This window comes from Podarcis muralis, chromosome 4 (assembly GCF_964188315.1).
Source record: "Podarcis muralis chromosome 4, rPodMur119.hap1.1, whole genome shotgun sequence".
Taxonomy (NCBI): Eukaryota; Metazoa; Chordata; class Lepidosauria; order Squamata; family Lacertidae; genus Podarcis; species Podarcis muralis.
In genome coordinates this window covers 22,177,367-22,204,644 of record NC_135658.1, presented here as the reverse complement: position 1 = coordinate 22,204,644, position 27,278 = coordinate 22,177,367, and the positions used below count along the sequence as shown (strand labels likewise).

The 27,278-nt window shown below is 43.3% G+C and overlaps 1 protein-coding gene across 14 annotated transcripts in view; it reads right to left on the bottom strand.

Moving 5' to 3' along the window:
* The window catches only part of GRIA4 (glutamate ionotropic receptor AMPA type subunit 4), a 224,268-nt gene that overhangs the window by 153,442 nt on the left and 43,548 nt on the right, over positions 1-27,278 (bottom strand). For 6 of the 14 annotated variants that reach the window (XR_013392516.1, XM_077927025.1, XM_077927026.1 and 3 more), the window contains exon 3: positions 24,837-24,902. The exons of the other annotated variants lie outside the window; for them this stretch is intronic. Coding sequence is in view for 5 of the 6 variants with exons in the window: in XM_077927025.1 (XP_077783151.1) it covers positions 24,837-24,902 (66 nt within the window). In the remaining variant the exon portion in view is untranslated. The remainder of the gene's footprint in view (positions 1-24,836; positions 24,903-27,278) is intronic. 14 annotated transcript variants of the gene reach the window in all.

Here is a 27,278-nt window from a genome sequence, read left to right as displayed (position 1 = left end):
ACCTTTGGGGGGGAGGCAGTGTGCCATTTCCATCAATTTCTTTATTATACAACAATAAGGCTTATGAAGTATTGCATACAATAAATCTTTTTGGCGTTTGTAAGGATCCAAATTACTCGCTTTTCACACTCCCATTACTTCTGCATGTGATGTGAAGAAATTCTTATATCATATAGGTGCATACCAATCTGAGAGACATTTTTGTCTAAAATGGAATTTTAAGAAGTCTATTAAATGAATAAATAAGGACCAGACTTGCAGCTGTCCTATGCCATTCATCCATCTCTACCTTCACTTGCGTTCTCAGTTTCCATAATGGACGTGAGGTTACTCCAGATATGGATCACAGGCCTAAAGCCACAGCACAAAGAAAGTGTCACTGTTTAAAATTTTCCTCAAAGATGCACTTCTCTGATATAGCTTAGATAAAAAGAAGCTAGTGGTCTATATATCGATTCAGCAAATTAGCTCTCTTACTGAACTGCACATCTGTCTGAGTTGGGGTTGCAAAGATGCTTGAAAATGAAGCTGATTATCTGTTTGAAATTTGCTCTTGAAAGACATCCAGGCTTAAAGTAGGTAGAGTAATATGCATTATGGATCCACTGGCCACGGATGAAATAGAATACAAGCTTTGGGACTTTACAAAGCTCTTTTACTGGTAGGAATAAAAAGCAGAGTGCAGTGAAAAAAAATAATTAAAACGTTAAAAGCTTCTTCACACTCTGCTTTTCCCAACTCTGGGTAATGTTATCTACACTGACTACTGATGTATTGCACATTAGCCATAAGCAGGTAGCCTATTGTTTTGAAATATAGAGAAAAACTATTTTATTATTATTATTTTGCTGCTGCTGCTGCTGCCTTCATCCCCCAGGATCCCAGGACAGTTTACAAATATTCCCTTCTCCTTCCCAACCCCTTGTGTTTTATCTGTTAGATAGAAAGCCTGAAGGCAGGGGCTGTCTTATCATTGACATTTATAAGTTGCCCTAGGTTGCTTTTTTTGGCTGAAGAGTGGATTTAAAATGCTTTAAATAAAATAAATGAGGGGAGGAATTCCGTGCCCACACACATTGTGGTTGGCACAACACAATCCTTCAACATTTTTAAAGGAACACCTTGCCAAGACTAAAAGCTAGCAGTTTCTTCCTATTGATCAGCTGTGGAGCATCGAGGAGGCACAAAATGCATCTTCCACATTGCCATACATAACTCATGGTTCAATATTACTGAACTCTTGGAAATGGGCTGGTGGCAAAAGGGGACTCCAGTGTCCCTCAAGGCTGCCAAAAGCGGGGATACAACAACTTTAGACAGCATTCTAATAGATTTTCTGCAACGATAATAGTAGTAATATTTCACACCAATATAGAACTATAATGTCAAGAAGCATTTTGCTTGTATTGTCAGTAATTCTTACAACCCTGCAACATACTACAGTCGTACCTCGGTTTTGGAACAGCTTAGTTCCCAAACGTTTTCGTTCCCAAATGCCCCAGACTCAGAAGTGACTGTTCCAGTCTGTGAACTATTTTTGGAAGCCGAATGTCCAAGGCGGCTTCCGATTGGTTGCAGGAGCTTCCTGCAGCCAATCAGAAGCCGCGCTTTGGTTTCCGAATGTTTTGGAAGTCGAACGGACTTCTGGAATGGATTCCGTTCAACTTCCAAGGTACAACTGTATTTTTTCATATTTTTATTTATTTAATTTCTATATTGCCCTTCATCCAAGGATCACAGGGCGGTTTACAATACATACCATAGTAACAAAGAATACCCCACCCGCCGCCCCCAGTTTAAAAGACCATAAGTTGCTTAAATAGCAAAAGGCCTGAGAGAAAAGGAATGTTTTTTGCCTGGCGCCTGAAGATATGTAATGAACGTGCCAGGCACGCCTCCCTGGGGAGAGCATTCCACAGGTGGGTATTGTTGGCATCCGTCTGACTCGAGACAATGGAAGAGACAAAAGTGGGTGAAGCATGTGACTCTTACCTTTGTAAAATAGGCTTCATTGAAGCCCTGCAAAAATATGAGGTTTCTATGCATGCACATACACTCACTTCTAGCCAGACAAGCAAGAGGCATTCACAGTTCAAGGACACATACCAGCAGACCAAGATGCTAAAGGACATGGAGAAATGCCCAGGAAGGGCAAAAAATGCCTCCTTAGCTTGCCAACAACAGAAGCTAACAGTCTGATGTCTAAGAGAGCTTTGTGTTTGCATGGACCTGCTTCTCTGCCATTGCCATTCTGCAAAGCGCTTCATTCTGGATAATAAAGAAGGAACATACCGCAGCTATGTTCATGTGAACTCTGTAGGATTTAAGTGTTTGGAATTAAGCACTGTATTGTAACTGAGCAGCTCACATTCACTACCAGACTCTGCAGAAGCGGCTTTTTCTTCCCAGGGAGAGTTCTGGTCTTTTCACAGCAGACCAGTGAAGACTCAATGAAGTGAAACCATGTATGTAATAGCAACAGGTATCTTGAGACATAGCAAGTTGTGCTGATGGCCACTGCTGTGTCAAACATTGCTTCTCCTGGTACTGGACAACAGCTGCTTTGCAAGGAAGAAAAGCATGCAGTACCTTCACCTGCAGAAGATGAATCTCACTCACCAATCCGCATGCAGACCGTAACAGAAATAGGTTTTGAAAAAGAGTTAACTGAAGGATTACTGTATTTTAATATATTGTTGGATGCTGCCCAGAGTGGCTGGGAGACATACTCAGGATTCGGCCATCAGGGACAGTGTCCAGGCAGAAATTGCTGGACAATAAGCAATAAACAATTTATGGTCTTTTAAACTAGGGGTGGAGGGGTGGGGTATTCTTTAATAATAATAATAATAATAAATTTTATTTATATCCCGCCCTCCCCAGCCGAAGCTGGGCTCAGGGCGGCTAACAACAATCAAATAACCAAATAGTTGAATAATCACACATTCTAAAATATTTCATTATAAAAATTAATTAAAATCAAATTGATGGCAACCAAAATACTGTGCAGGTTGCCAGAGGAGGGAGTCAGGCTGCGCCCTGACCAAAGGCCTGGTGGAACAACTCTGTCTTGCAGGCCCTGCGGAAAGATGTCAGGTCCCGCAGGGCCCTAGTCTCTTGTGACAGAGCATTCCACCAGATTGGAGCCGCAGCCGAGAAGGCCCTGGCTCTAGTTGAGGCCAGCCTAACCTCTCTGAGGCCTGGGACCTTGAGGATGTTTTATTTACAGACCGTAGGTCTCTCTGTGGGGCATACCAGGAGAGGCGGTCCCGTAGGTACGAGGGTCCTAGGCCGTATAGGGCTTTAAAGGTTAAAACCAGCACCTTAAACCTGATCCTATACTCCACCGGGAGCCAGTGCAGGTGGTATAGCACCGGGTGAATGTGATCTCGCAGCGAAGACCCCGTAAGGAGTCTCGCTGTGGCATTCTGCACCCGCTGGAGTTTCTGGGTCAGTCTCAAGGGCAGCCCCACGTAGAGCGAGTTACAATAATCCAGTCTGGAGGTGACCGTCGCATGGATCACAGTGGCTAGGTCAGGGCGAGAGAGATAAGGGGCCAACTGCTTAGCTTGGCGGAGATGGAAAAATGCCGCCTTTGTTATAGCTGTAATCTGCGCCTCCATAGAGAGGGAGGTATCGAAGATTACACCCAGACTCTTAACGGACGGTGCTGGCACCAATTGCACCCCCGCAAGAGATGGGAGTTGCCCCCTCGATCCCATATCGTCCCGCCCCAGCCAGAGGACCTCTGTCTTCGCAGGATTTAACTTCAACCGGCTCCCACGTAACCATCCAGCCACAGCTTCCAGACATCTGGTCAGTGTGTCTGGGGCCGAGTCAGGATGGCCATCCATCAACAGATAGAGTTGGGTGTCATCAGCATACTGATGGCAACCCAGCCCAAAACTCCGGACAAGCTGGGTGAGGGGGCGCATAAAGATGTTAAAAAGCATCGGGGAGAGAATCGCACCCTGAGGCACTCCACACACCAAGGAGTGGCGCGATGACAATTCCCCCCCAAGCGCCACCCTCTGTCCCCGACCAGAGAGAAACGAGCGCAGCCATTGAAGGACTGTGCCCTGGATCCCCACGTCGGCAAGGCGGTGGTCCAGGAGTTCATGATCGACCATGTCAAAGGCTGCTGACAGATCTAGAAGAATCAGCAGCCCCGACCCACCTCGATCCAGCTGCCTGCGGAGATCATCTGTTAGGGCGACCAGAGCCGTCTCGGTCCCATGACCAGCGCGGAAGCCGGACTGGAATGGATCCAGAGCAGATGTTTCATCCAGAAACCTACCAAGCTGTTCAGCAACCGCTCTCTCAATCACCTTACCCAGGAATGGAAGATTCGAGACCGGGCGGTAATTGGATAGATCTAAGGGATCTAATGATGTTTTCTTTAAGAGCGGACGCACCACCGCCTCCTTCAGTTCCCCTGGGAATGTCCCGGTGCCAAGGGACAGATTGATGATATCCCCCAGGGGGGCCCGCACCTCGTCTGGACACGCTCTAATCAGCCAGGACGGGCACAGGTCGAGAGGACAGGTGGTGGGCTTTCCAGCTCGGAGGAGTCTGTCCACATCGGCTGGGGATATCCGGTCAAAGTGGTCCAATACTGGACCCAAGGACAGTCGAGGGGCCTCCAGTTCCTTTATTGTATCGAAATTGGCGGGGAGGTCATGGCGGAGCAACAGGACCTTCTCCGCAAAAAAGCTCGCAAATGCCTCACAGCTGTGTGTCCAATTGTTATTTAAATTTGGCTGTCCTTCGAGGGACGTTAAAGATCGAATTATACTAAATAATTGCGCCGGGCGAGAGCTAGCGGATGCAATGGAGGCCGAGAAGTAGGACTTCTTAGCGGCCTTCACTGCCATCTCATAGGTTTTCATAAAAACTCTATAGGATGTTCTTGAAGCTCCGTCACGGGCACCCCGCCATACTCGCTCTAGCCGTCTGAGGTCCCGCTTCATTTTCCGGAGCTCCTCGGTAAACCAGGGAGCCCGGTTTCTGCGGGGTCGCAGAGGGCGCTTAGGTGCGATCTCATTGATGGCTGCCAGGAGCTGGGTATTCCAGCCCTCAACAAGCTCAGTCAATGAGTCGCCAGGGGGAGCAAGGTCCCGCAAGGCTTGACGGAATCTATCAGGGTCCATCAGCCTCCGTGGGCGAGCCCAAATCGGCTCGCCACCCAAGCAGGGTGGGGGTGGAACGTCAATCCTGGCTTTCAGAGCGTAGTGATCAGACCATGGCACCTTCATCGAAGGAAACATGATCACATCTATACCGACGCCAAAGATCAAATCCAGCGTGTGGCCTGCTTGATGTGTGGGGCCCGAAACAAACTGGGAGAGCCCTAGTGTCGCCATGGAAGACACCAGGTCCAGAGCCTGTGAGGAGGGAGTGGCATCAGCATGGATGTTGAAGTCCCCCAATACCAATAGGTTAGGGAACTCCAAGGCCCAGCCGGCCACCGCCTCCAGCAGGCCTGACAGGGTGGCTGCTGGTGCGCTAGGTGGCCGGTACACCAGCCAGACAGCCAAGCTCACCTTGGAGCCCCACACTAGGCCAACACATTCAATGCCAGGGATCGATGGCGATGGTAGAGCCCTGAAAGAACAATCTTCCCGGATTAATAATGCCACCCCTCCCCCCCGGCCCACAGTCCGCGACTGGTGGAGGACGGAGAAACCCGGGGGCGCCATCTCTCGTAAGGTAACAGTATCCCCTTCGCGCACCCAGGTCTCCGTCACACAAGCCAGGTCGGCCCCCTGAGAGATGAAGAAATCTCGCAGGGTGGCGGTTTTGTTGCCTATAGACCTGGCATTGCACAACACCAGTGACGGAGGTGAGTAATCCTTGCTCACCCTACCCTCATCTCTCGGGATGGGGCGCAGATTGGAAGGGGTACGAGCATATCCGTATCTCGATCCCCTTCGCCTATAACATCTGCCCCCACCGCCATACCTCCCTCGCCCCTCCACAGTAGGAATCCCAAGCCTCATATTCGCCTCCATGATGTTCCAGCTAAGTATTGGTAATGTCAGGGCCTTGTGCTGTCCCGGTAATTGTCACTTTGAGTTGTTTAATGGGTTCTTGGAGGTAGAACGAGGACCCATAAGGAAATCGGTAATTTTAGTTTGTGCGGATAGGGTCTTCTTCTGTGTTGATTGAATCCATGATTTGGTAACATTAACAGGCAGGAAGGGTTTTGCCGGGGAGGAAGAATTAGGCAAAGTTGGTGAAGTCGGATGCTGTTCGTTGAGGTGAGTAGTAGCAAGTCTTTGATGGGCTATACTAGTAGATCCGTCAGAGTTGTCAGTCTTAACCAGGGTAGCGCTAAGAGGTGTTCCAGTCATCACTTGTAGTTGCTGCGCCGATGGGGAAGAATTATCACGCAGATGTATAGAAGGACGAGAACGTGGGGATGGTGCCTGCGTAGTCTTTGTTACTGTGGTATGTATTGTAAACCACCCTGTGATACTTGGATGAAGCCAGCAATTTCTGCCTGGACACTGTCCCTGATGGCCGAATCCCGGGTATGGCAATCCTAATACATTGTAACAACAACAACAATTTATTATTTATACCCCGCCCATCTGGCTGGGTTTTCCCAGCCACTCTGGGCGGCTTCCAACAAAATATTAAAATATAGTAATCCTCCGGGAAAATCTGGACATATGGCAACCCCTTATTGGAAGTAGCGATTTTGATGATTTCTGGGGGGAAACTTTTGTGTCCAGATTTTCACTTTCTGAAATATGGCAATCCTACAATGTATATTATCAGCAATAGCTACTTGAGACAGAAAAAGACCTCTATGAACAAGGTGAGATGAAGCTGCTACACACCCTAATTTAGCCCAGGAAAGATCTGCCTGCTCTTAGGATCTGACAAAGAGCAGCATCTTCAAAAACACTAATTCCAATCTGGGAGTGTTAGCGGTATGTTGTTCCTGTGAAACGGCACCAAAGGCTTTCCCTTGTTAGTTTCTTCCATCTTTTGCAGGAAGTGAAATGAACATATAAATATTCAAGGGGCACTTAACAGTTTAGATAAATAAATTTGAGCTATGTCAGTATTTTCAATAATATATTACATACGGAAATGGAGCAAGACAAAATAAAATAAATGCGCATGAGTTCAGGAAAGCTAAGTAATTGAACATTTGTGTGCGCAGAAGCAAGTCCCACTGAGTTCAGTGGGGCTCAGTACCAATTAAATGCTCATAGGACTGCAGCCTGCATGATGATGATATACCAAAACTAAGTGTATTCCCACTCCTTAATTACACTACACAAATGTTTATTTTTCTGAGCATTTCTCTAAAAACGATGAATTTATGTTTCTGCATGATAATGCTGGTGGCCTATATGCTATTTCTAGACCGAGATAATAAAAATTAAAATTGTTTACTATGTGAATGGTTTCATTTTTTAACTTTTAACTTTCATTTTACTTTGCCTGTACTGTATTTTTTTTAAGCTAGCATAACCTAAAATATACTTAAGTCTAGCCCTGAGTAATCACTGTCCAAATAAATTACACATTACCATATTAAGACTATGAAATGTATCACATTTAACTTAAAAGTTCAGGATATTTCCTAAACTAAAACATCTTCAGAAAATTAACTACGGATTCAATTAAGTAGAGGTTTCAGCAACAGAATCAGATTATGTGCTTTACTACTTCTCTTTCTAATTATAGTTTCTTATTGCGCCCATACTTTGATTACTAGACATGTCAAGTTATGAAATTTCTTCAAACAATATAAATCTAGCACACAGCCTTAATATATTGTATCTTTTTTCATATCTCTCTGAAGTACTGTAGCAGGACTGCAGTATGTCAGAACCTTGAGCCTTTCCAGTCTCATTTCAAGCTACTGTACTACTGAAGTTTATTCAGCTATTTTTTGCTGACACTTTCCTCTCCATTTGGGAAGTATCTGAATGTAGTCACAGGCTGAAAGATTGCCAAAAATGCAGTGTGTCCAACTGCGCCTGAAAGAGCCTTGTGGATGTGAAATGGGTGAGATGGAAGAAGAAGAAGAAGGAGGAGGAGGAGGAGGAGGAGGAGGATGAGGATAATTTTTTATTTACACCCTGCCCTTCCTGGTTCAGAAAACTGGGCTCAGGGTGGCTAACAACAAATTTAAAACACTTAATTGTAGAAGCAGCATAAAATACAGTTTAAAAACATGAATAACAATAAAATTCAAAGTTCATAAATCAATTTGGGGAAAATCCATCTAATAAGCATTAGATAGTCACCAGGGCTAGCTGGTCCTACTTGGACCAGCGAGGAGACCAGGGGAGATATAGCTGTGGAGTCTCAGAGCAGATAATCTTCATTAAAGGGGAGGGGGAGGGAAGAGAAGGGAAATAAAAGATCACACTGAATTCAAATTAAAGACCAGGCGGAATAGCTTTGTCGTACAGGCCCAACGGAAGGAGGTTAAATCCTGCAGGGCCCTAGTCTCATGGGACAGAGCATTCCACCAGGTTGGAGCCATCACTGAGAAGGCCCTGGCCCTGGTGGAGGATAGTCTGACTTCCTTAGGGCCCGGGACCTCTAAACTATGGTTATTCATGGACCTTAAGGTCCTCTGCGGGGCATACCAGGGGAGGCGGTCCTGTAGATACGAGGGCTCTAAGCCTGTCAGAGGGCAGTCTTCTGCTTCAAGCTCTGTCTGGTCCAAGTCTGTTTCACAGAACCACCAAAAGGGAGCACAGGGGCCTTGAAATGGCCCATCAACATCTAGAACCCTGGAGTGCAGACAGAGCAGTCACACAGGCCCTCTGGTCCCAGTTCTTCCACAGTGAAGAGATACATGGCATTTCTATTTAAATTTTCTTCATCAGGGCAATATGCATAGGGCAGCATAGGGCACAAGGAGTGGGACATGAAGACAGGACATGTTGTCCCAATAGTGCAGCAAGGTCTTTTAGTGTGCTTGTCCCAGCAGGGGTGGAGGGAGATATTACAGTCTGCTTCAGTAGCAAGATGTCTTGCACTATGTCCCATGTATATTATATCTTACTGAATTCAGTGCTCCCAAGTACAGGACTGGCATATAGGATGAGACCTGCTGCATACTATGATAATGTAAAAGCTTATTGTTGGCACCTGTCTGTCTCAGCAGACAATGGAGGAGTGCTGTTGGATGGTTGCAGCACCTGCTGTGGCTGTAGAGACCGATGTGGGGAAGACATGTTTTGTTGCAGCTGGGGCAGGTGAAGGCATCTGGTTGTGCTTCTGCAGATGCACTAGGGCGTTTCTTCTCTCTGTGCTCCTCCCAGTGACCACTCCTCCTCTGATCACTGCTATGGAGACACAACTTGACCACCTGTCTCCAGGCACTGCAGTCATCTGCAAGGGATTCCCACACGGCAGGGTTGATGTTGCCAGCCTTCGTGTCACATCTGCAGACACCTTTGTAACACAGAGTTGTTCTGCCAATTGGCCCGGTGCCGGTATTAAATTGTGACATATTGCTAAACATATCAGGGAGTGATAACCGACTTCACACAATTTCCAAGTCCGTGGTGCATAAGCTATGCACCAAAGGGGAACTGCGACATGGAAAGGGAGGATACAGTGGTACGTTGGGTTACAGACACTTCAGGTTACATACGCTTCAGGTTACAGACTCCGCTAACCCAGAAATAGTACCTCGGGTTAAGAACTTTGCTTCAGGATGAGAACAGAAATCGCGTGGCGGCGGTGCGGCAGCAGTGGGAGGCCCCATTAGATAAGTGGTACCTCAGGTTAAGAACAGTTTCAGGTTAATAATGGACCTCCGGAATGAATTAAGTTCTTAACCTGAGGTACCACTGTACTGACAGCAAATGGTGTCATTCTTGCTGCAGTGGAATTTCAGGCATATTTATAAGGGTCAAAATACACTGGTGCCAGGTCAGCCCACGACACAAGGCTCCTGCTTTGGGGGCGCAGTACCTATTGCAGCCTCTCGCCCTGCTCCCTGCTCCCCCTTAGCAGCAGCATCTGAGACTTAACCGAGTACTGGATTGTCTCATTTTAAGAGCATCAATAATTAAAGCTCCCCTAAGTGATAGCTGTCATACAGGCTAAGCATGGAAAGCTTTTTTTTTTTTTAAGACTTAACAGTGCCCAAATGTCACAATTAGCTTATTTTGAAGTTGAAGTATATTTAATAATAAATGGAAACCCTCTGGTGGCATTAGCACCACATGTATAAATAAGATATGAGCAAACCAGCATGGATGAAATACAAAGCAGCTTAGTTATAGGCTAGGTTTATGGGACTTTGCTTCTTGCAAATGCCTCTTTGGACTCTTACTGACATTTTTAGGAGACTTGTTGTTTATTTCTGTTTTGCCAACACTGTGCTTTAGTTTGCCTGCTAAACCCAGAAGGACACCACTGTCTAGCCATTTATTCATTAATGATATGTAAGCATACCTTTATGTATCAGTTTTGTCCAGGCACTTTCAAATGTCACCATCCTTAATAGCTGATATGACAAAACAAGGAAGAGCGACCGGAGATTCTCATGCAATGTTAAGCAAACTTCTGATGAAACTGCAGAGCCTAAGGGGTTTGGCTAATGCATGCCAGACCCAAAAAATACAGGAGGCCTTTCTATTTTTCCCTGTTCAACATATAAAATCATCTAGCAACACTACATAATAATTATGCATGATCAAACAGTGGCACTTTTCAGAGGTTTGGAATTAGTGGCTTCCCTTGAGCGATGCAAAAAGTCACTTTGAAGGTTAATCCACTGGTCACGTCACACTCAAAAACAAAAAGGTCAAAATGCTACCTTTAGAATTTTGCAAAAAAATGTTCAATTTCCTCCCCCGCTACTTCGTTTGGTCTACAAAGAGAATCTATCAACCTGTAATAGCAAATATATGCACTGTGTTCTGAAACATGGGAAGAAACACACTGTGAACCATAACACCTCAATCGCATATGGAGCATATACAAAGAAAAATATGCATAGTATATTGGCCACAGGATATAGGTGCAAGGAAAGTACAACGTATTATGGGTAGCGATCAATTAATAGATTTATGAAAACAAAAGCCCTCTAGGGAGTATTGCTGAATCCATGTGATGCCCTTGAATTTTAGAATATATATCTGAAGTGCTGAGCTAAAAGAACAACTATATATAACCAGTAGCTTGTCATACCCATATATATATATTCCATCCCAACAGATCAAGGCAGGTAATACAATATAAAAACAAACAAAAGAATCAGCACTTAAGGTGCAACATGAAACGCAGCCATTTAATTTCCAATGGATATGGATATTACACTTTTGTCACCTACTATACTAATTTAAATCCAGCCACCGAAATCCAGACCAGATTTCAAGAAGTGTTCAGGGTGAAAGTACCTTAAATAAGTGCTTCAATAAGTGTCAGGCACTCATGTGTTTGTGTTTTTCCTAAACTGGGCTCCTCTGGTCCCAATAACACAAAATGAGTAGCTGGTTGCTACGTATTAGGCACACATCTAGTTTGGACCAGAGATTCAGGAGTTTGCATTCTCCACAAGGCGGTACTCCAAAGTTGTGGGGCAGGACCAGAAACACACTTGAACATAACTGTTATATCCTGACCTGTCACACTGATGGTATTAGTGGCATCCTTATTAGATCTAAAAAGGAAAGATGGGAACATGCAGTCTTTTGCACCTGGACATTTAGGAACTTTAAAAATCAAAACAAGTCCATATGTTATCTCCAATCAATGCAAAGGAGATTGAGCAGTTACTGAAACACCATTTTTATATGCTGCAAATGATGCAATCATGTGGGGCTTTATCCTTTTTGCAAAGCAAAAACAAACAAACAAACAACTTGTACAGTGGTACCTTGGTTTACGAACTTAATCCGTTCCGGAAGTCCATTCTTAAACCAAAGCATTCTTAAACCAAGGCGTGCTTTCCCATAGCAGTGGGGGACTCTATTTAAAAATGGAACACACTCAACAGAAAACGGGACATGTTCTGCTTCCAAGGCAAAGTTCACAAACCAAAACACCTACTTCCAGGTTTGCAGCATTCTTGATCCAAGTTGTTCATAAACTTAGCTGTACCAATATATGGTGCAATGTTTCAGAGACATTTTGTGCATCAAGGGCAACTTGATCAGAACTGAAGCCTGAATATCGTAACCCAAGTTCTGTACTGAGTGTAATTACCATAATTTTATTGTCAAGACAGATATTATTCTTAAGCAGTTATTCTCCAATGTGAAAACTTGAGTGAGCCCAGGAAAAAAATATTGGTATGAGGGTGTTTGCAAGTAGTGTTGCAGTGTTGAAAAACATAACATAGGCTTTAAAAAAATAATTTAAAAAAGATTGCCTGATTGTTACCAACTGTAGCATTCATTGGCTTTACATTTTCAAGTGTACTTTTGTAACCATAAAGTCTGGAAACAAAGTTCAGATTTCTGGGTAGAAACAGTGTAATAAAAATGCACATTGAGGCTGCAGAAAGAAACAAGAGGGTTTGTGAGAAACAAGAGGGTTTGTCAGTCCTTTCCTTTCCTTATTTCATTAACACAAATTTGTCACGGAAAGAATATGATTTTGAAATTATTTTGCTTGAAAACAGCTGTTAGCTTTTCAAAGGCAAGGCGGTTTTTTCATCTTGCGAAGCAAGCCCATTAGCGGCTAAGCGGATTAGCGCTATTAGCGATTTAGCGGCTTAGCAGCTATTAAAGGCTTAGCGGCTAAGCTGTTAAAAGGCTATTAATGGCTTAGCGGCTTTGAAAAGGGGGGGGGGAAAGCGGGGGGGAAATGGCGAGACTCGCAAGACGTTTTCGTCTTGTGAAGCAAGCCCATAGGGAAATTCGTCTTGCAAAGCGCCTCCGAAATGGAAAACCCTTTCGTCTTGCGGGTTTTTCGTCTTGCGAGGCATTCGTCTTGCAGGGCACCACTGTAACTGTAAGGATGGAATCAATGAACATGATTTGACAGCAATGGTAAGGGCCTACTTCACACATTACATTTTTGGGTGGACAGCTCAGCCATTCTAAATATGGAAAACGCGGACGTAACAAGCATTTGTTGCAAAAATTCAGCCTGAGGAAGATTCTTTGTGACTCAAAAGCTTACATGCCACATTTTTAGCACTCTGAATATATTGTCCCACTTTCATGACCTCTCTGTTTGACAAAGTCCCCAGTCATTCTAAGTTTTGCCACCTTGAACAAGTGAGTTACATTTCAGGTTTGGGTCTGCATCTGTATAAAGTGAGTTCAAGATTATAACACACAATGCATGACTGAAATGAGATTTAGATGATGTCCCAGGAAGAAATCAGTGGGTATACCGTGAAGGCTTATAAATGAACAGCTGTCTTGGATTAAAAGAGGCCTGGTATCTGTGTTTAAACAGTATTTGGACACTTTAAAAGGGTTTCTGCCTCACAAAATAATAGAATTATAGAGTTGGAAGGGGCTCTGAATATCATCTAGTCCAACCAATGAAGGAAACTCAACACATGATTATTTATTCTATACTCTCCTTCCAAAACTCAGTGACACTTCTTACATTCAGGCATTACAATTTCATGAACACAACAAGCAAACAAGTAAAAATCAAAGAAGAAATCCATATGCAGATTTTTTTAAAATGGCGGCAGAACTACAATATAATTAAAATAAAATTTTGAAGAACCCAAAATGTCAGCACTCTTTTAATGTTTCATATCTTTAATGGGGAAAAAGGTCTCAAAAACTGTAGCAGTCTAAACACCAGGAGACAGCTGTTGTTGGAGATAATCTCATACTTCCAGGGGCAAAAATAGTGCTGTAATCAGGGGTGGCTAACCTGTGGCCTTCCTGATGTTGTTAGATTCCCATCAGCCCCTGCCAGCATGCCATTGACCAGAGATTATGGGAGTTACAGTCCAGAACACCTGGAAGGTTCCAGGTTTAGCCATCGCTGCTATAAAAGATCTGCACTTCTCATATAGCCAGGAAAACAACAGGGCTCTTGCCTTATTAAATATAACATTAGCTGGTCATGGTCATATGGGGAAAAGCAGACTCTAATCCAGTACTACGGAACCTGTGGCGCTCCACATGTTGCAAGAATACATCTCCCATTATTCCTGGTCATTGGCCATGCTGACTGGGACACGTTGGGCAAAAGACTCCGGCACAGAAGGGGGTTGGACTAGATGACTCTAAGGGTCCCTTCCAATCCTACAGTTCTATTATTCTATTATCTTTAGGACAGAGGTATGGCTACTTAAGAATCTCTTGGGTAGAGCTTAAGATAACTGGACTGCTGGCCAAAGCTAAAAAACAAACCTCAATTCACTTTTGTGCCTTGTCTCAGTAAGTCACTCACTAGGAGCTCTCCATGGTGCTGTAACAGCCTTGGAACCTATATAATGAGTGAGCATGTGCACAGTGCCTTTCCCAAAATATTATGGCAAGAGAAAGACATGATTTGGAAGCAGAGATTCCAGGACAGAGAGAATGTCTGCACTATGACTTAATGCCCTTCTCCCTCACTCCTGCCATGCTGCAGATAAAACAAGCCACAGTTTGGCATGCCATGTCATCTGAATTCAGGCCTCTTCTATACAAACCATGAACAGTAAACTAAGGTCATATTCAAAGGACATGATAAGCCAGATTTTGCCTTGTTTTGCCCATGGTGCAGGAAAGGAGATCAGCAATTGGCTATAGCTCATGGTTAGTAAAGAGAGAGCTTAACTACAAACTCAGTTTTAGATGACACATTAAGCCAGACCTTGACTGAGCTCAGTGCAGCATGTTAGTAAAAAAGACCCAATAAGTCAATTTGGCATACCATGTCATTTGAACCAGGCCATAGTTTGGCTTAGTTTCAAAAGGGTGTTCTAGCTCCCTAGAAAAGGTGAGTTATGAGAAGAAAGTTGAAGGAAGTATGGTCACACAGAGGTATTCTAGTAGGCAGTTTCTGCTGACACAGAGGGTCCAAAACAATCAAAGATTTGAAGTCCCAGTCCCACAGAGAACCTACTGAATTCAATATGCATCTTGTTATCTTTTTCTCATTAAAGGGGAGAGGGAGTGAAATGATCAATTCTCACTCACACTGCCCCTGGGTATCTTGAAGCACTGAATGTTCTTACATAGAATTACCATCTAAAACACTTTGCCTGACACACCTAGAACTGCACCCAGCCTTTGTTAACTCTATTTCATTGTTCTCTTGCATCCTGGGACTGCTAATAGCACTAACAAATCAGTGAAGAAATATTCCATGAATTGTAGATAAGGCTTTGAATGGCTTTTACAGTCCAATCTTCATTTTCCTAGACTGCACACTTTATAGTTCATGCGAAAGGTTAATGATCATTCTTCCATCTATCACAAAAGATTTACTAGAAACACAAGACCTAACAGCCCTATGATTTCACTCTTTAGCTTTATGTACAGGACACCCCACTTCTACTACATGTAATGATTTAAGCTGCAACCTATTTTCGTTCTGTGTTGTTCTGCATTCATTCAATCATAAGTCAGTTCTGTTTTATTGCCATTGTTTCAAACCCAAAGGGGGAAAAATCACACTTGAATTATACTCATAAGTATTGCCATCCCAAAAAATGTATAGTGTGTGTGTGTGTGTGTGTGTGTGTGTGTGTGTGTGTGTGTGTATATATATATTTGCTTTCGTAGATTTTCACGGGTACAGGAATGCAGGTTTTGGTGTCCTCGGGTGTCTTCCCGTGTAAAAGATGGGGTGTCTAGGCGACGTTTCGACGAGGTCTCACTCGTCATCTTCAGGCTGGTGCTTTCGGCTTCTTGTTACTGGAACAGAGCAGGATCTCAGTGTTTGAGTTCCTATAAATACTGTTGAGGAGGTGTGGCCTCCAATGTTCTAGGCAGAGAGGAAGTTCCCAGGCTAGTGTGCCTTTTCTTCTTTTGTTCCTTAATTGCTTGAGGGATATCTTGAGTGATTTCTTGAGTGATATCCTGAGTACCACTTAGGTGGGTCATTAGGTGTGGATTAGTTGCTAAAGCCTTTGTGTCTTGACCTCTTGAACTTTGTGAAGAGTTTTTCTGAGAAGATGGGTGTACTACATTTAGTTGTGCTCTGGCTTGGCTTCGTGTATAGGGGCGAGCTGTGGTTTTGTGGCCTGTGTCAGCCAGATCTGTGTAGGGATTGCAGGGGGGTGCAGCATCCGGAGGTGCCACCATGGTTTGGCTACTGGATGGTGTCTGTAATTTATCTGTGGAGAGGGTCTGGGTTTGGGTCTGGTGTGGTTGATTGGTGATGGCGTTCTGTGTGCCTCTGGATCTGGTGTCAGTTTTTGTGGGGAGGGCTAATTTCCAGATGTCTGGCAAGCGGGATGTGTCGTCACGCTTGTTCATGTTGTGAGGGTGTTTCTCTATCTCGATGGCTTCCATGATTATTCTCTTGTGGTGATGTTCCATGTTAGAGAGCAATTTGGAATCTGCAAAATTAATTTCGTGTCCTGTTTCTTTCATGTGTTGGAAGAGAGAGGAAGTTTTTTCTTCTTTTTTGACGGCATTCTTGTGTTCTGCGATACGTGCATTTATTCGTCTGTTTGTTTGTCCAATGTACGTGGCTGGGCAGACTTTGCAGGGTATTTCATAGACCCCTTGGTTTTCCAACTGGATTTTATCCTTGGGGTTTCTGAGGATATTGGCTATTTTTTGGTTGGCGCAAAAGGCTGTTTTGATATTGTGTTTATGGAGGATTTTGCTAATTTTATCTGTAGTGCCCTTGATATAAGGAAGGAGGGCCATGCCATTGTTTTCTTCTGTGTCTTGGTTTTTGGGGGGTGTTTCTTTTTGGATTAGCTTCGTAACCCTGTTTTGCTGGTATCCATTGGCAATTAACACATTTGAGAGATTCTGTAACTCAGTTGTCAAGTGGTCTTTGTCAGCCAGGCGTTTGGTTCTGGAGATGAGAGTCTTGGCTACGGAGTTTATTTGTGCAGGGTGGTGGTGTGATTGTGCATGTAAGTAGCGGTTGGTGTGTGTTTTTTTCCGGTAGATAGTGTGTCCTAGGGAGCCATCAGGTTTTTTGTAGATTAGGACGTCAAGAAAGGGAAGTTGGTTGTTGGCTTCTATTTCCATAGTGAATTGTATTTTGGGGTGTAGGCTGTTGAGATGTGTGAGGAAGCTGTCCAGTTTTTCCTTCCCGTGTGGCCAAATTACAAAGGTGTCGTCAACATATCTGAGCCAAAGTTTGGGTTTGTGTTCTGACTTGTCTAAAGCATTGGTTTCAAAGTGTTGGAGCTGACTATTGGTCTGAGTGGTGTTCCTTCTTTGTGTATCTTGGGGAGGCCGTAGAGGGGGGGGGTCACAGCTAACAGCACATCCTGCGTCTATGAAATACCCTGCAAAGTCTGCCCAGCCACGTACATTGGACAAACAAACAGATGAATAAATGCACGTATCGCAGAACACAAGAATGCCGTCAAAAAAGAAGAAAAAACTTCCTCTCTCTTCCAACACATGAAAGAAACAGGACACGAAATTAATTTTGCAGATTCCAAATTGCTCTCTAACATGGAACATCACCACAAGAGAATAATCATGGAAGCCATCGAGATAGAGAAACACCCTCACAACATGAACAAGCGTGACGACACATCCCGCTTGCCAGACATCTGGAAATTAGCCCTCCCCACAAAAACTGACACCAGATCCAGAGGCACACAGAACGCCATCACCAATCAACCACACCAGACCCAAACCCAGACCCTCTCCACAGATAAATTACAGACACCATCCAGTAGCCAAACCATGGTGGCACCTCCGGATGCTGCACCCCCCTGCAATCCCTACACAGATCTGGCTGACACAGGCCACAAAACCACAGCTCGCCCCTATACACGAAGCCAAGCCAGAGCACAACTAAATGTAGTACACCCATCTTCTCAGAAAAACTCTTCACAAAGTTCAAGAGGTCAAGACACAAAGGCTTTAGCAACTAATCCACACCTAATGACCCACCTAAGTGGTACTCAGGATATCACTCAAGAAATCACTCAAGATATCCCTCAAGCAATTAAGGAACAAAAGAAGAAAAGGCACACTAGCCTGGGAACTTCCTCTCTGCCTAGAACATTGGAGGCCACACCTCCTCAACAGTATTTATAGGAACTCAAACACTGAGATCCTGCTCTGTTCCAGTAACAAGAAGCCGAAAGCACCAGCCTGAAGATGACGAGTGAGACCTCGTCGAAACGTCGCCTAGACACCCCAACTTTTACACGGGAAGATACCCGAGGACACCAAAACCTGCATTCCTGTACCCGTGAAAATCTACGAAAGCATATATATATATATATATATATATATATATATATATATATATATCACATTTCCCTGTAAAATGCACATGTGGGTGTTTATTTTTTTTAACTGAAATTGCATCACAAAATTTGGGGAAATAATCTGATTGATAGCTGTATTCAGAACTTGGTCTGAATGAATTTATTCTCCATCCCTAACTACACGCTCAATTCAGGTAATAAATAGCTGTTTTCCATAGTACTGTTTAATTAATATAAAAATATTCTAGCTATGCCGAATAAATAATTAGATATTACATGCATCTCCCCTTCTTTCTTGTCACATGTAGGAATGCTCACCTCATGATGTGACCAACACTTTCCAATACATCCCAACCCTCATAACTGGAAGAGTTTCCAAAGTAGAACTCAATACAAGGAAGCAAACCCCTGCCATATACAACATGAAGTTCAGGTTTTAAAAGGGCAGTAACTCTCCAGAAAAGGGAACTTGGGATCGTGGTAGAAAGTATACTGAAAATGTCGGTGTGAAAAATACAAATTCAGTGTTAGAAATTATTCTGAAAGGTATTTTTAAAAAAATTAAAAGCCATGGTGCAGCCAGATTCAGAATACTGTGAAAAAAATGGATAACAACAACTATTATTATTATTATTATTATTATTATTATTATTATTAATACCCCGCCCATTTGGCTGGGTTTCCCCAGTGCCACCTCAAAAGGATTTCAAAAAGCTGGAAAGTGGTAATCAATATGATCAAGTGGTTGAATCAACTCCTGCCCAAGAAAATGCTAAATAAAGCTGAAGGTGTGTGTGGGGGGGGGGGGTCACAGCTAACAGCACATCCTGCGTATTTTGATTTGGCATTAAAGCGAGATGAGCGCCGCAACCCCAGAGTCAGTCACGATTGGACCTAATGGTCAGGGGTTCCTTTACCTTTACAGTACCACTGTGTTTAATGGGGCTCTTAGCAAGTGTGCTTGGAATTGGGCGGGGGGGGGAGGTGCAAATTACAGAAGTTCATAACATTATAATCTGTATGCACAGTGTGTGTGTAGAGAGAAAATCCTTCATTTCCTACATATTGTTCTGTGTCCAATGTTAGATGTGAGTATACTGGAACTCACAAGGGAAAATCTAACAATAAATAAGATTCCTTTACACGAGCTTGCAAATGTGGTATGAGAAAGCTAAATTAGCCTGCCTAAAATTAATTGCTCTTTCCAAATCACAATATAAACAAAGTTAGAAGCAGATCAGAAAGATGATAATTACCTAGCTGATCAATCAGGTGCACGCCCGGTGTGTGTGTGGTGTGGAACACACACACCAACATTTGATTATCTTAATCCAGGCCTCTTTAATCAACATTAATGAGAAACAGTTTGTGGACAGACTAAAAGGCTGCCCAAAAGAAGCAGGGATGATACTGAGTAGAAATTGCATTGTGCAAAGAACAAAAACACCTTACTAAATAAATAAGAATACCGATAGGAAGTTTCCATTTCCCCCCCACTACCGTGGAAGTCTTTAGCTCACAGAACAATCCTGAGCTGACCTCTGGAGTTTCATTCCAGAAAACAAATTGCACCAATATACCTTTAGGTCTTTGGTGCACTCAAAGACATAATTAAAGGCATTTTGTATTTAAGCAGTAAACACATGCCAGAAAAATGTGCTAGCGTTTTGTTGAGAAAAGAAGGCATGACCTTCATTCCACTCACACATTATACAAATATGTCACTGTATAGCTATTCGCTCCTAATGTCTCTGAGATTAGCTGCTGTGCTACTAAATCTATTCAGAAATGTTGTTTTAAGTCAATCTGCTGTGGTGGCAAGGTCCTACTAAAGCACACAGGGTTTTAGTATAGGGTCTGGGTTTATTTATCCATGTACGGAAACTGCCACATACGCTGGTTTTCAATAGCTCACTTGTTAGGTTACTAGCAATTTTCTTATTGACTCCAGTTAAAAGTACTTGCAGGGCAAAGTTTTGCAATGTGCATAGAATTAAACCTCCAAAATAATAATGGCATTGTTTTATAGCCAAAGTTAAGTAAATCTGAAGTTGAGGATATCTGTTCAGTCAGCAAGCGTGATGACTCAGAATTTCTAATAAAAGAAGGGTACATATTATGGCATGGGTGTCTTCGTTGCTTCTTGCAACACATTTGGCATTCACATAGTTCAGATTTGTCTTTTGCAATAAGCAATGCTGGAAACCTGGTTATAGTACGGATGCATGTATCCCAAGAACACAGTACACATATCCCTTGACCTTCCTCATGCTTTCCTCAAGCACACTGGTCCAATGCAGACATTACGCTGTCCAATCACAAAGATGAGAAGCAGCACACAGGCTTGTGCACTATATCACATCCCTCCTCCAACTTCCTTCCCAGGCTCTCACAGACGTCCTCCAGGTTAGTGAAAAGGATTAGGTTTTAAGGTGGTGTTCACCAGGGCAGGATGGTTTGAGTATATTACATGGATCCTGGTTTGACCACACTAGCTGCCAATTAGTTTCTGGGCCCAATTCAAATTGCTGGGTTTGACCTATAAAGCCCTAAATGACTCAGGACTTCAAAACCTCAAGGACCAACTCTCCCCATATGAACCGACTCTGACCCTACAATCATAATTGGAGGCCCTTCGTTGTGTGCCTCCTCCATGAGAAGTCTGGAGGGTGGCAACACGAGGATGGGTCTTTTCTGCAGTGGCTCCCATTTGTGGAATGCTCTCCCCAGGGAGGCTTGCCTGGTGCCTTCATTACATATCTTTAGGCACCAGGTGAAAATGTTTCTCTTCAACCAGGCACTCAGCAGATTAACATTCTATGGCTTTTTTAAAGATATGTTTGTTGGTTATTGGTTTGTTTTTGTTTTATTATGTATTTTACATTCTCATTTAGTACAGTGGTACCTCGGGTTACATACGCTTCAGGTTACAGACGCTTCAGGTTATGGACTCTGCTAACCCAGAAATACTACCTTGGGTTAAGAACTTTGCTTCAGGATGAGAACAGAAATTGTGCTCTGGCGGCGCGGCGGCAGCAGGAGGCCCCATTAGCTAAAGTGGTGCTTCAGGTTAAGAACAGTTTCAGGTTAAGAACGAACCCCCGGAACGAATTAAGTACTTAACCCGAGGTACCACTGTATTTTCTGTTGTGAACCACCCTGGGATGTTCAGGTGATTATTGCTCTAATGGAGTACCATATTAAATGCTTTGAACCAATGGTCCTGTGGTGCCCAAAAGAAGCAGAAATACCCGACGAGCTAAAATGTCCTTATCGCAATGACTTTAAATAGATTGTTTATTTATGTTAATATACCGATTTGTATGCTAATATACCGATTTGTTTATACTTATCTTTTGTAAACCAATCTGTCATCAGCCGAAGGATGAAAATACTTTAAGTAAGTAAATAAGCAATACCACTCAATTTTACTTCTACCGATGTGAATTTTTACTTGTTTGGTTGTCAAAATTTATCTCTGGCTAAACTTCTCATTAAAAAATACAACTTGGCTGGCTGGGTTTGCAAATCTGTGTTTGCCTGGCCCAGGCCTGCCAAGCTCATGACACAGCATGCTAAATATATATCAGATAAATAGACAGATAGATAAAGGAGTGAGTATATGTGTGTCTTATCATGCCCCTGCATGTGTGGTCCGAAGCAGAGAATAGAGCCAAAAGATTTACCAAAGTCTAATGGACTATCATATACTGCTGGTGGACTATATTGGGCTTCGTAGCTCATAATCTGAGCAGGCCAAGCCTGACCCACCAGAGCATAGTAGCAGCTGAACATTTTAGAGTTCTCTGCCACTTTTCTTTAGCCATAACTCACTGGGACACAGTTCCGGCACCTCTCAGGTAGGCGCCACTACCATTATAAGAGAACAAGGGAGGCGTTCATGGTGAGTGTCCCGTCCCCCCACCCCCTGAAAAATAGCACTGTGTGTCATATAGACAAGATCATACAACTTCCATTAAATTCAGCATTTGCTTCTCCCCATGCTTTCCCTTCCCACACACCATCATGGTGAGAGCCAGTGTGGTGTAGTGGTTTAGAGCAGTGGACTTGTAATCTGGTGAACCGGGTTCGATTCCCCGTTCCTCCAAATGCAGCTACTGGGTGACCTTGGGCTAGTCACACTTCTCTGAAGTACAGGGTGAGTCTTTTAAAAGAGGCCTCGTGGATTCAGAGTACACATGTTCTTTTAAAAGACTCACCCTGTATCTCAGAGTGTTTGTTGTAGGGGAGGAAGGGAAAGGTGATTGTTAGCCGCTTTGAGACTCCTTGATGGGAGTGAAAGGTGGGATATCAAGTCCAAACGCTGCTGCTGCTGCTGCTGCTGCTGCTTCTTCTTCTTCTTCTTCTTCTTCTTCTTCTTCTTCTTCTTCTTCTTCATCATCATCATGGCAAATGCACATGAGGAAATCTCAGCTGGTGGGAAAGGTGCTGACAGGTATGGAAGAAAACCTGCAGGTGGGGAAAGAGCTAAGCACCTCTCCTGCCCCGCTTCCCTTGCAGCATTTCAGCTACCCACATTGCCCTGGATTAGCCACTGAATTATTTCAGCTCTCTGAGTAAAGTTTCAACTTTACACTAACTTCCCCAGCCTTAACAAGACCCCACACAAATGCACTTGAATTTTTTCTTTTGTGTAGAGCCACACCATCTTCTTGCGAGGGTAAATTATTTGCTTAGACACTTAATTGGCCAATGGGCTCATTGTAATCGAAAACACTTCGGTCTCCAAAGATCTGCCTTTTTCTTTCACACACTCAACAGGGTAGCTTTCGAATCTCCATTATGCAAGCCTCTGAAGATTACAAGGAAGTTAATATTATAAGGTAGCTGGAAGAAAAGGAGGAGCCATACATTGCTGAATATTCACTTTTGCTCTTGAGTCTCCAGGCTATGTCAGCAACAGTTTTAGTTTAAAGGTTCATTTTATTCACCTGTATTGCTCCAAATTGATGAGAACTATAAATTCCAGATGCTTCATGGACGGCTTTCTTAAGAGGTTAAAAATGTATCTTCTTTGATAACTGTGTGTAACTCTCAATAGGATTAGAGGGGATTATATATGTGTCTCATATAAGTCAAAGCCACGTATGAGGTCCAGGGGGATGACAGGCACTGCATTCTCATGAAGCAAAACATAAAGGTCATGTGCCTGATTCACTGACTAGGCAAGACTGTTTTCCCTTTGGCATAAATTGAATGAGCCAAGCATATAGTTTCATTTTAGGATCTTGGAAACTGTGGAAGGGCAAAACTCGTTAAAACAGCCAAAACTACGTAAGTGTGCTAAATATTTAGAGACGAACATTGCTCCCTTTACATCCCAACCTTTTCGTGTGTTCGATTTCACATCACCTATTTATTACAGAATTATGGAGAGTGGAAACTTCAAAGCATGCAGAAGTAATTAGCCATGCTAATCTGGGAACCAAGGAATCATATTCCACAGCTGTCAAAGGGCACACTCACAAGGATGTGAGAACGGGGACAAGGGCACCGGAGTTTGGACTGAATGTAGAAATCACACCTGAGGGCTGTGGTCAGACAAACCAAACATTCAAGATTGCGGTTTGACCTGATGCAAAGAAACTACATGAGACTCTCCAAGCCAACAACAACATTGCCTTGAATACTCTGTAGAATGACAAAGAACGATAAAGCAGAATATTTTTTATGAGAGCCAATGGGTTGAGGGTCCTATTATCGGATTCAGGGCCAATTCATATTTTGTGTTGAGAGTTTAAATACACAAGTTTTAAATGTGAAATAGTTGAACTCTCCCCACCTTAAGATTGCAATCTGTTTTCTGAGAGGATTTTTTGTTTGTTTAAGTAAGTACTTGGAAAATCTTATGGTCTCTGAACAGGCTTGAAAAACTCAGGGGCCTTATCCCCTGCCTTCCTAGCCAGTGTCCCCTCAAATAATCTTCTCCTTGAAAATTTGTGTGTTGGGGCTGAAGGGACAGCAAGGCAAGGGTGGCCAGTTATGCACTGCCAAACACAAGTACAAAAGAAGACGCAAACTTGCGCCTGCTGATTTATTAATACAATGGCACATTTAGAAATAATTGCTATAATTTAAATGGGAAATGCTGCTATCCTGGTGCTAACCATGGGTGGGGATTTCTCAAGGTCTTTGAGTGACAAGCCCGGCCTTCTAGTCCTCATCATTGAAGCCTACACTTTCCTGAGGCCTAAGCTCAATTCACTGCATTAAACATCGCTTGAAACAACAACTCCCATGCAGCCAAGCAGGAAAGAATCTTCTTGCGCAAGCTCAGGATTGGCCAGGCGTTAAGGCGAATGCTTATAAAGCCTCTCCCTCTCCTGTCACTCACCAGCCCACCCTAACTCTGACATCCCTCTTTGCAAGAGTAAGTTCATTTGGAAATGGAGAGGCTTGCAGAGAGGTGTGGCTGACTAAGAACCCATTACTAGCCTGGCAGTAGTCATTACATCAGGCTGTAATAGAAGAGAGGGGAAAAGAGAATCAATATCATTACCAGCTCTGCTGAGAAGCCAGCTCCTCCTTCCATCAACTGTCACTTGGCAGCAGCCATTGCACCCGGCTGTAACAGAGGAAGGAAGAGAAGGCATGCAGAACTACTTTATTGGCACAAAGGAAAAAATAATTAGCTTTTGACTCTTCCTCTCCTTTTTCATCCCAGCTAGCCGTTAGAACTAGTAACTAATAACTAATAATAAACCACAAAGCCTAGGGCTTGCCGATCAGAAGATCGGTGGTTCGAATCCCTGCGATGGGATGAGCTCCCGTTGCTTGGTCCCTGCTCTTGCCAACCTAGCAGTTCAAAAGCACGTCAAAGTGCAAGTAGATAAATAGGTACCACTCCGGCGGGAAGGGAAACGGCATTTCCGTGCGCTGCTCTGGTTCGCCAGAAGCGGTTTAGTCATGCTGGCCACATGACCCAGAAGCTGTACGCCGGCTCCCTCGGCCAATAAAGTGAGATGAGCGCCACAACCCCAGAGTCGTCCGCGACTGGACCTAACGGTCAGGGGTCCCTTTACCTTTAACTTGGCTTAGTTCCTCCTTCCTCCTAATCCATTTTCTTTTTGTGTCATGTCTTTTTGAATTTTAAGACCCGAGGGCAAATAATGCCTTGCTTTTATCAATTTGTAAGCCATTGTGGGAGCCTTTTTTTGCAGAGGAGCAGGATAATAATCCTTTTAAATAAGTAAATAATAGTCAGACCCAGATTTCAGAGTGAATTTGATCTCGGCTCTTAATTGAGCCAGGGTTTTTAATATTGAATAAGCTTGGTTTCTAAATTTCCCCATCTTGAATTAACCAGAGCCATCAGTTTAAACAGTAAAATACATGCATGCCTATACAGTGAAATGGCTGGTGCTCCTGAAATAAGCACAGAAGTGGCAAGCAGGATAGGTCTTGGCTCTATGTCTGCTTCTCGCAATGAAACCTGACCCTTTGGTTTAAATATGCACTTAGTATTTGCAATCAATGAAGCCATGTGTGACTTTTGCCTTTTAAATTCAGGTGCTTTTGCACTCAGGTACTAAAAGGCTCTCAAATGACTCTGCTTCTAGTTCGTGTGTGTGTGTGTGTGTTTGTGTGTGTGTGTGTGTGTGTGTCTTCCTGCTTTGGGTACTAAAATCTGATGCAACAGTGCAGAAAGCTTGGCTGGCTGCAAATTGAGGGAGGGGATTTTTCTTTTCCTTTTTTGTTGATTATCAGTGACAAAGATCAAATAGCCATGTCCAAAGGAGCATCACCTATGGTTGTCTTTGGACATTTAAAAAGTATACATATCTTTATATGTTTTTATATAAGGCAACAGAGAGAAAGACATTTCTGTGACATTAGATACTATTCTGTCATTTGGAAGTTTGCTTCAAGTGTCAAAAGGGTCCACAGTGAGATTCTATGAATCAATTGTTAGCTACTAAGAGGTGTACTGAAAAAGAAAGAAAGGGAAATTGGTTTGAGTGTAGTACATTTGTACCATCATTTAAAACTATTTTCTTACTTTTTTGTTTTAAGATCAAAGCAGACTGTCACATAAAGTTACTCTGTAATTTCACTGAAGTATATTACAATCTAATAAATGTTTAATGACATAATAAAACAGACTCTATTGGAAAGTGGGAAAGGTCCATTGGACTCATCTGAAGTTTATATTTCTATGCCAGCATCCTGGACTTAAGTGGAGATTAACACCACCCACTGGCTTGAGAAAGAAACTTAGTCACCTCCTGGGGACATTTATTGTTGGTGGTCCTGAAAGCAGCTATGGCTTGCCATTTTGCCAAGCTAAGAGGAAGGCCATAAACAGAGATGCAATAGCTCAGAGGTATGTACAGTGTGTTGCTAAGGTGGGGTAATTGATAATCCTGCACTTTAAGACATCCCAGCCACTTAGCAAGTCATGGTCTTGGAGGCTTGCCTTGTCTGAACACCTGTATGAAACAAAATAGAAAAATTCCCTCCAGTAGCACCTTAGAGACCAACCAAGTTTGTTATTGGTATGAGCTTTCAGGTGCAAGCACACTTCTTCAGATACACTGAAACAGAAGTCACCAGACCCTTATATATAGTGGGAGGGTGGGGAGGGGTGTTACTCAGAAGGGTGGTGGGAATGGGTGATTGGCTGATAGGTGTGGTAAACCTGTTGATGACTGTTAACGACTGCAATTGGTCTTACAGGAAAAAGCAAGGGGTGAGATGGCTAAAAATAGCTTTATCATGTATAATGAGATAAGAATCCGATGTCTCTATTCAGACCAGGTCTCTTCATGGTTTTAAATTTGGTAATAAGTTGCAATTCAGCAACTTCTCTTTCCAGTCTATTTCTGAAATTCTCTTGTAATAAGACAGCTACTTTGAGATCTTGTATAGAATGTCCTGGGAGATTGAAGTGTTCTCCTACTGGTTTCTCTGTCTTGTGGTTCCTGATATCAGATTTATGTCC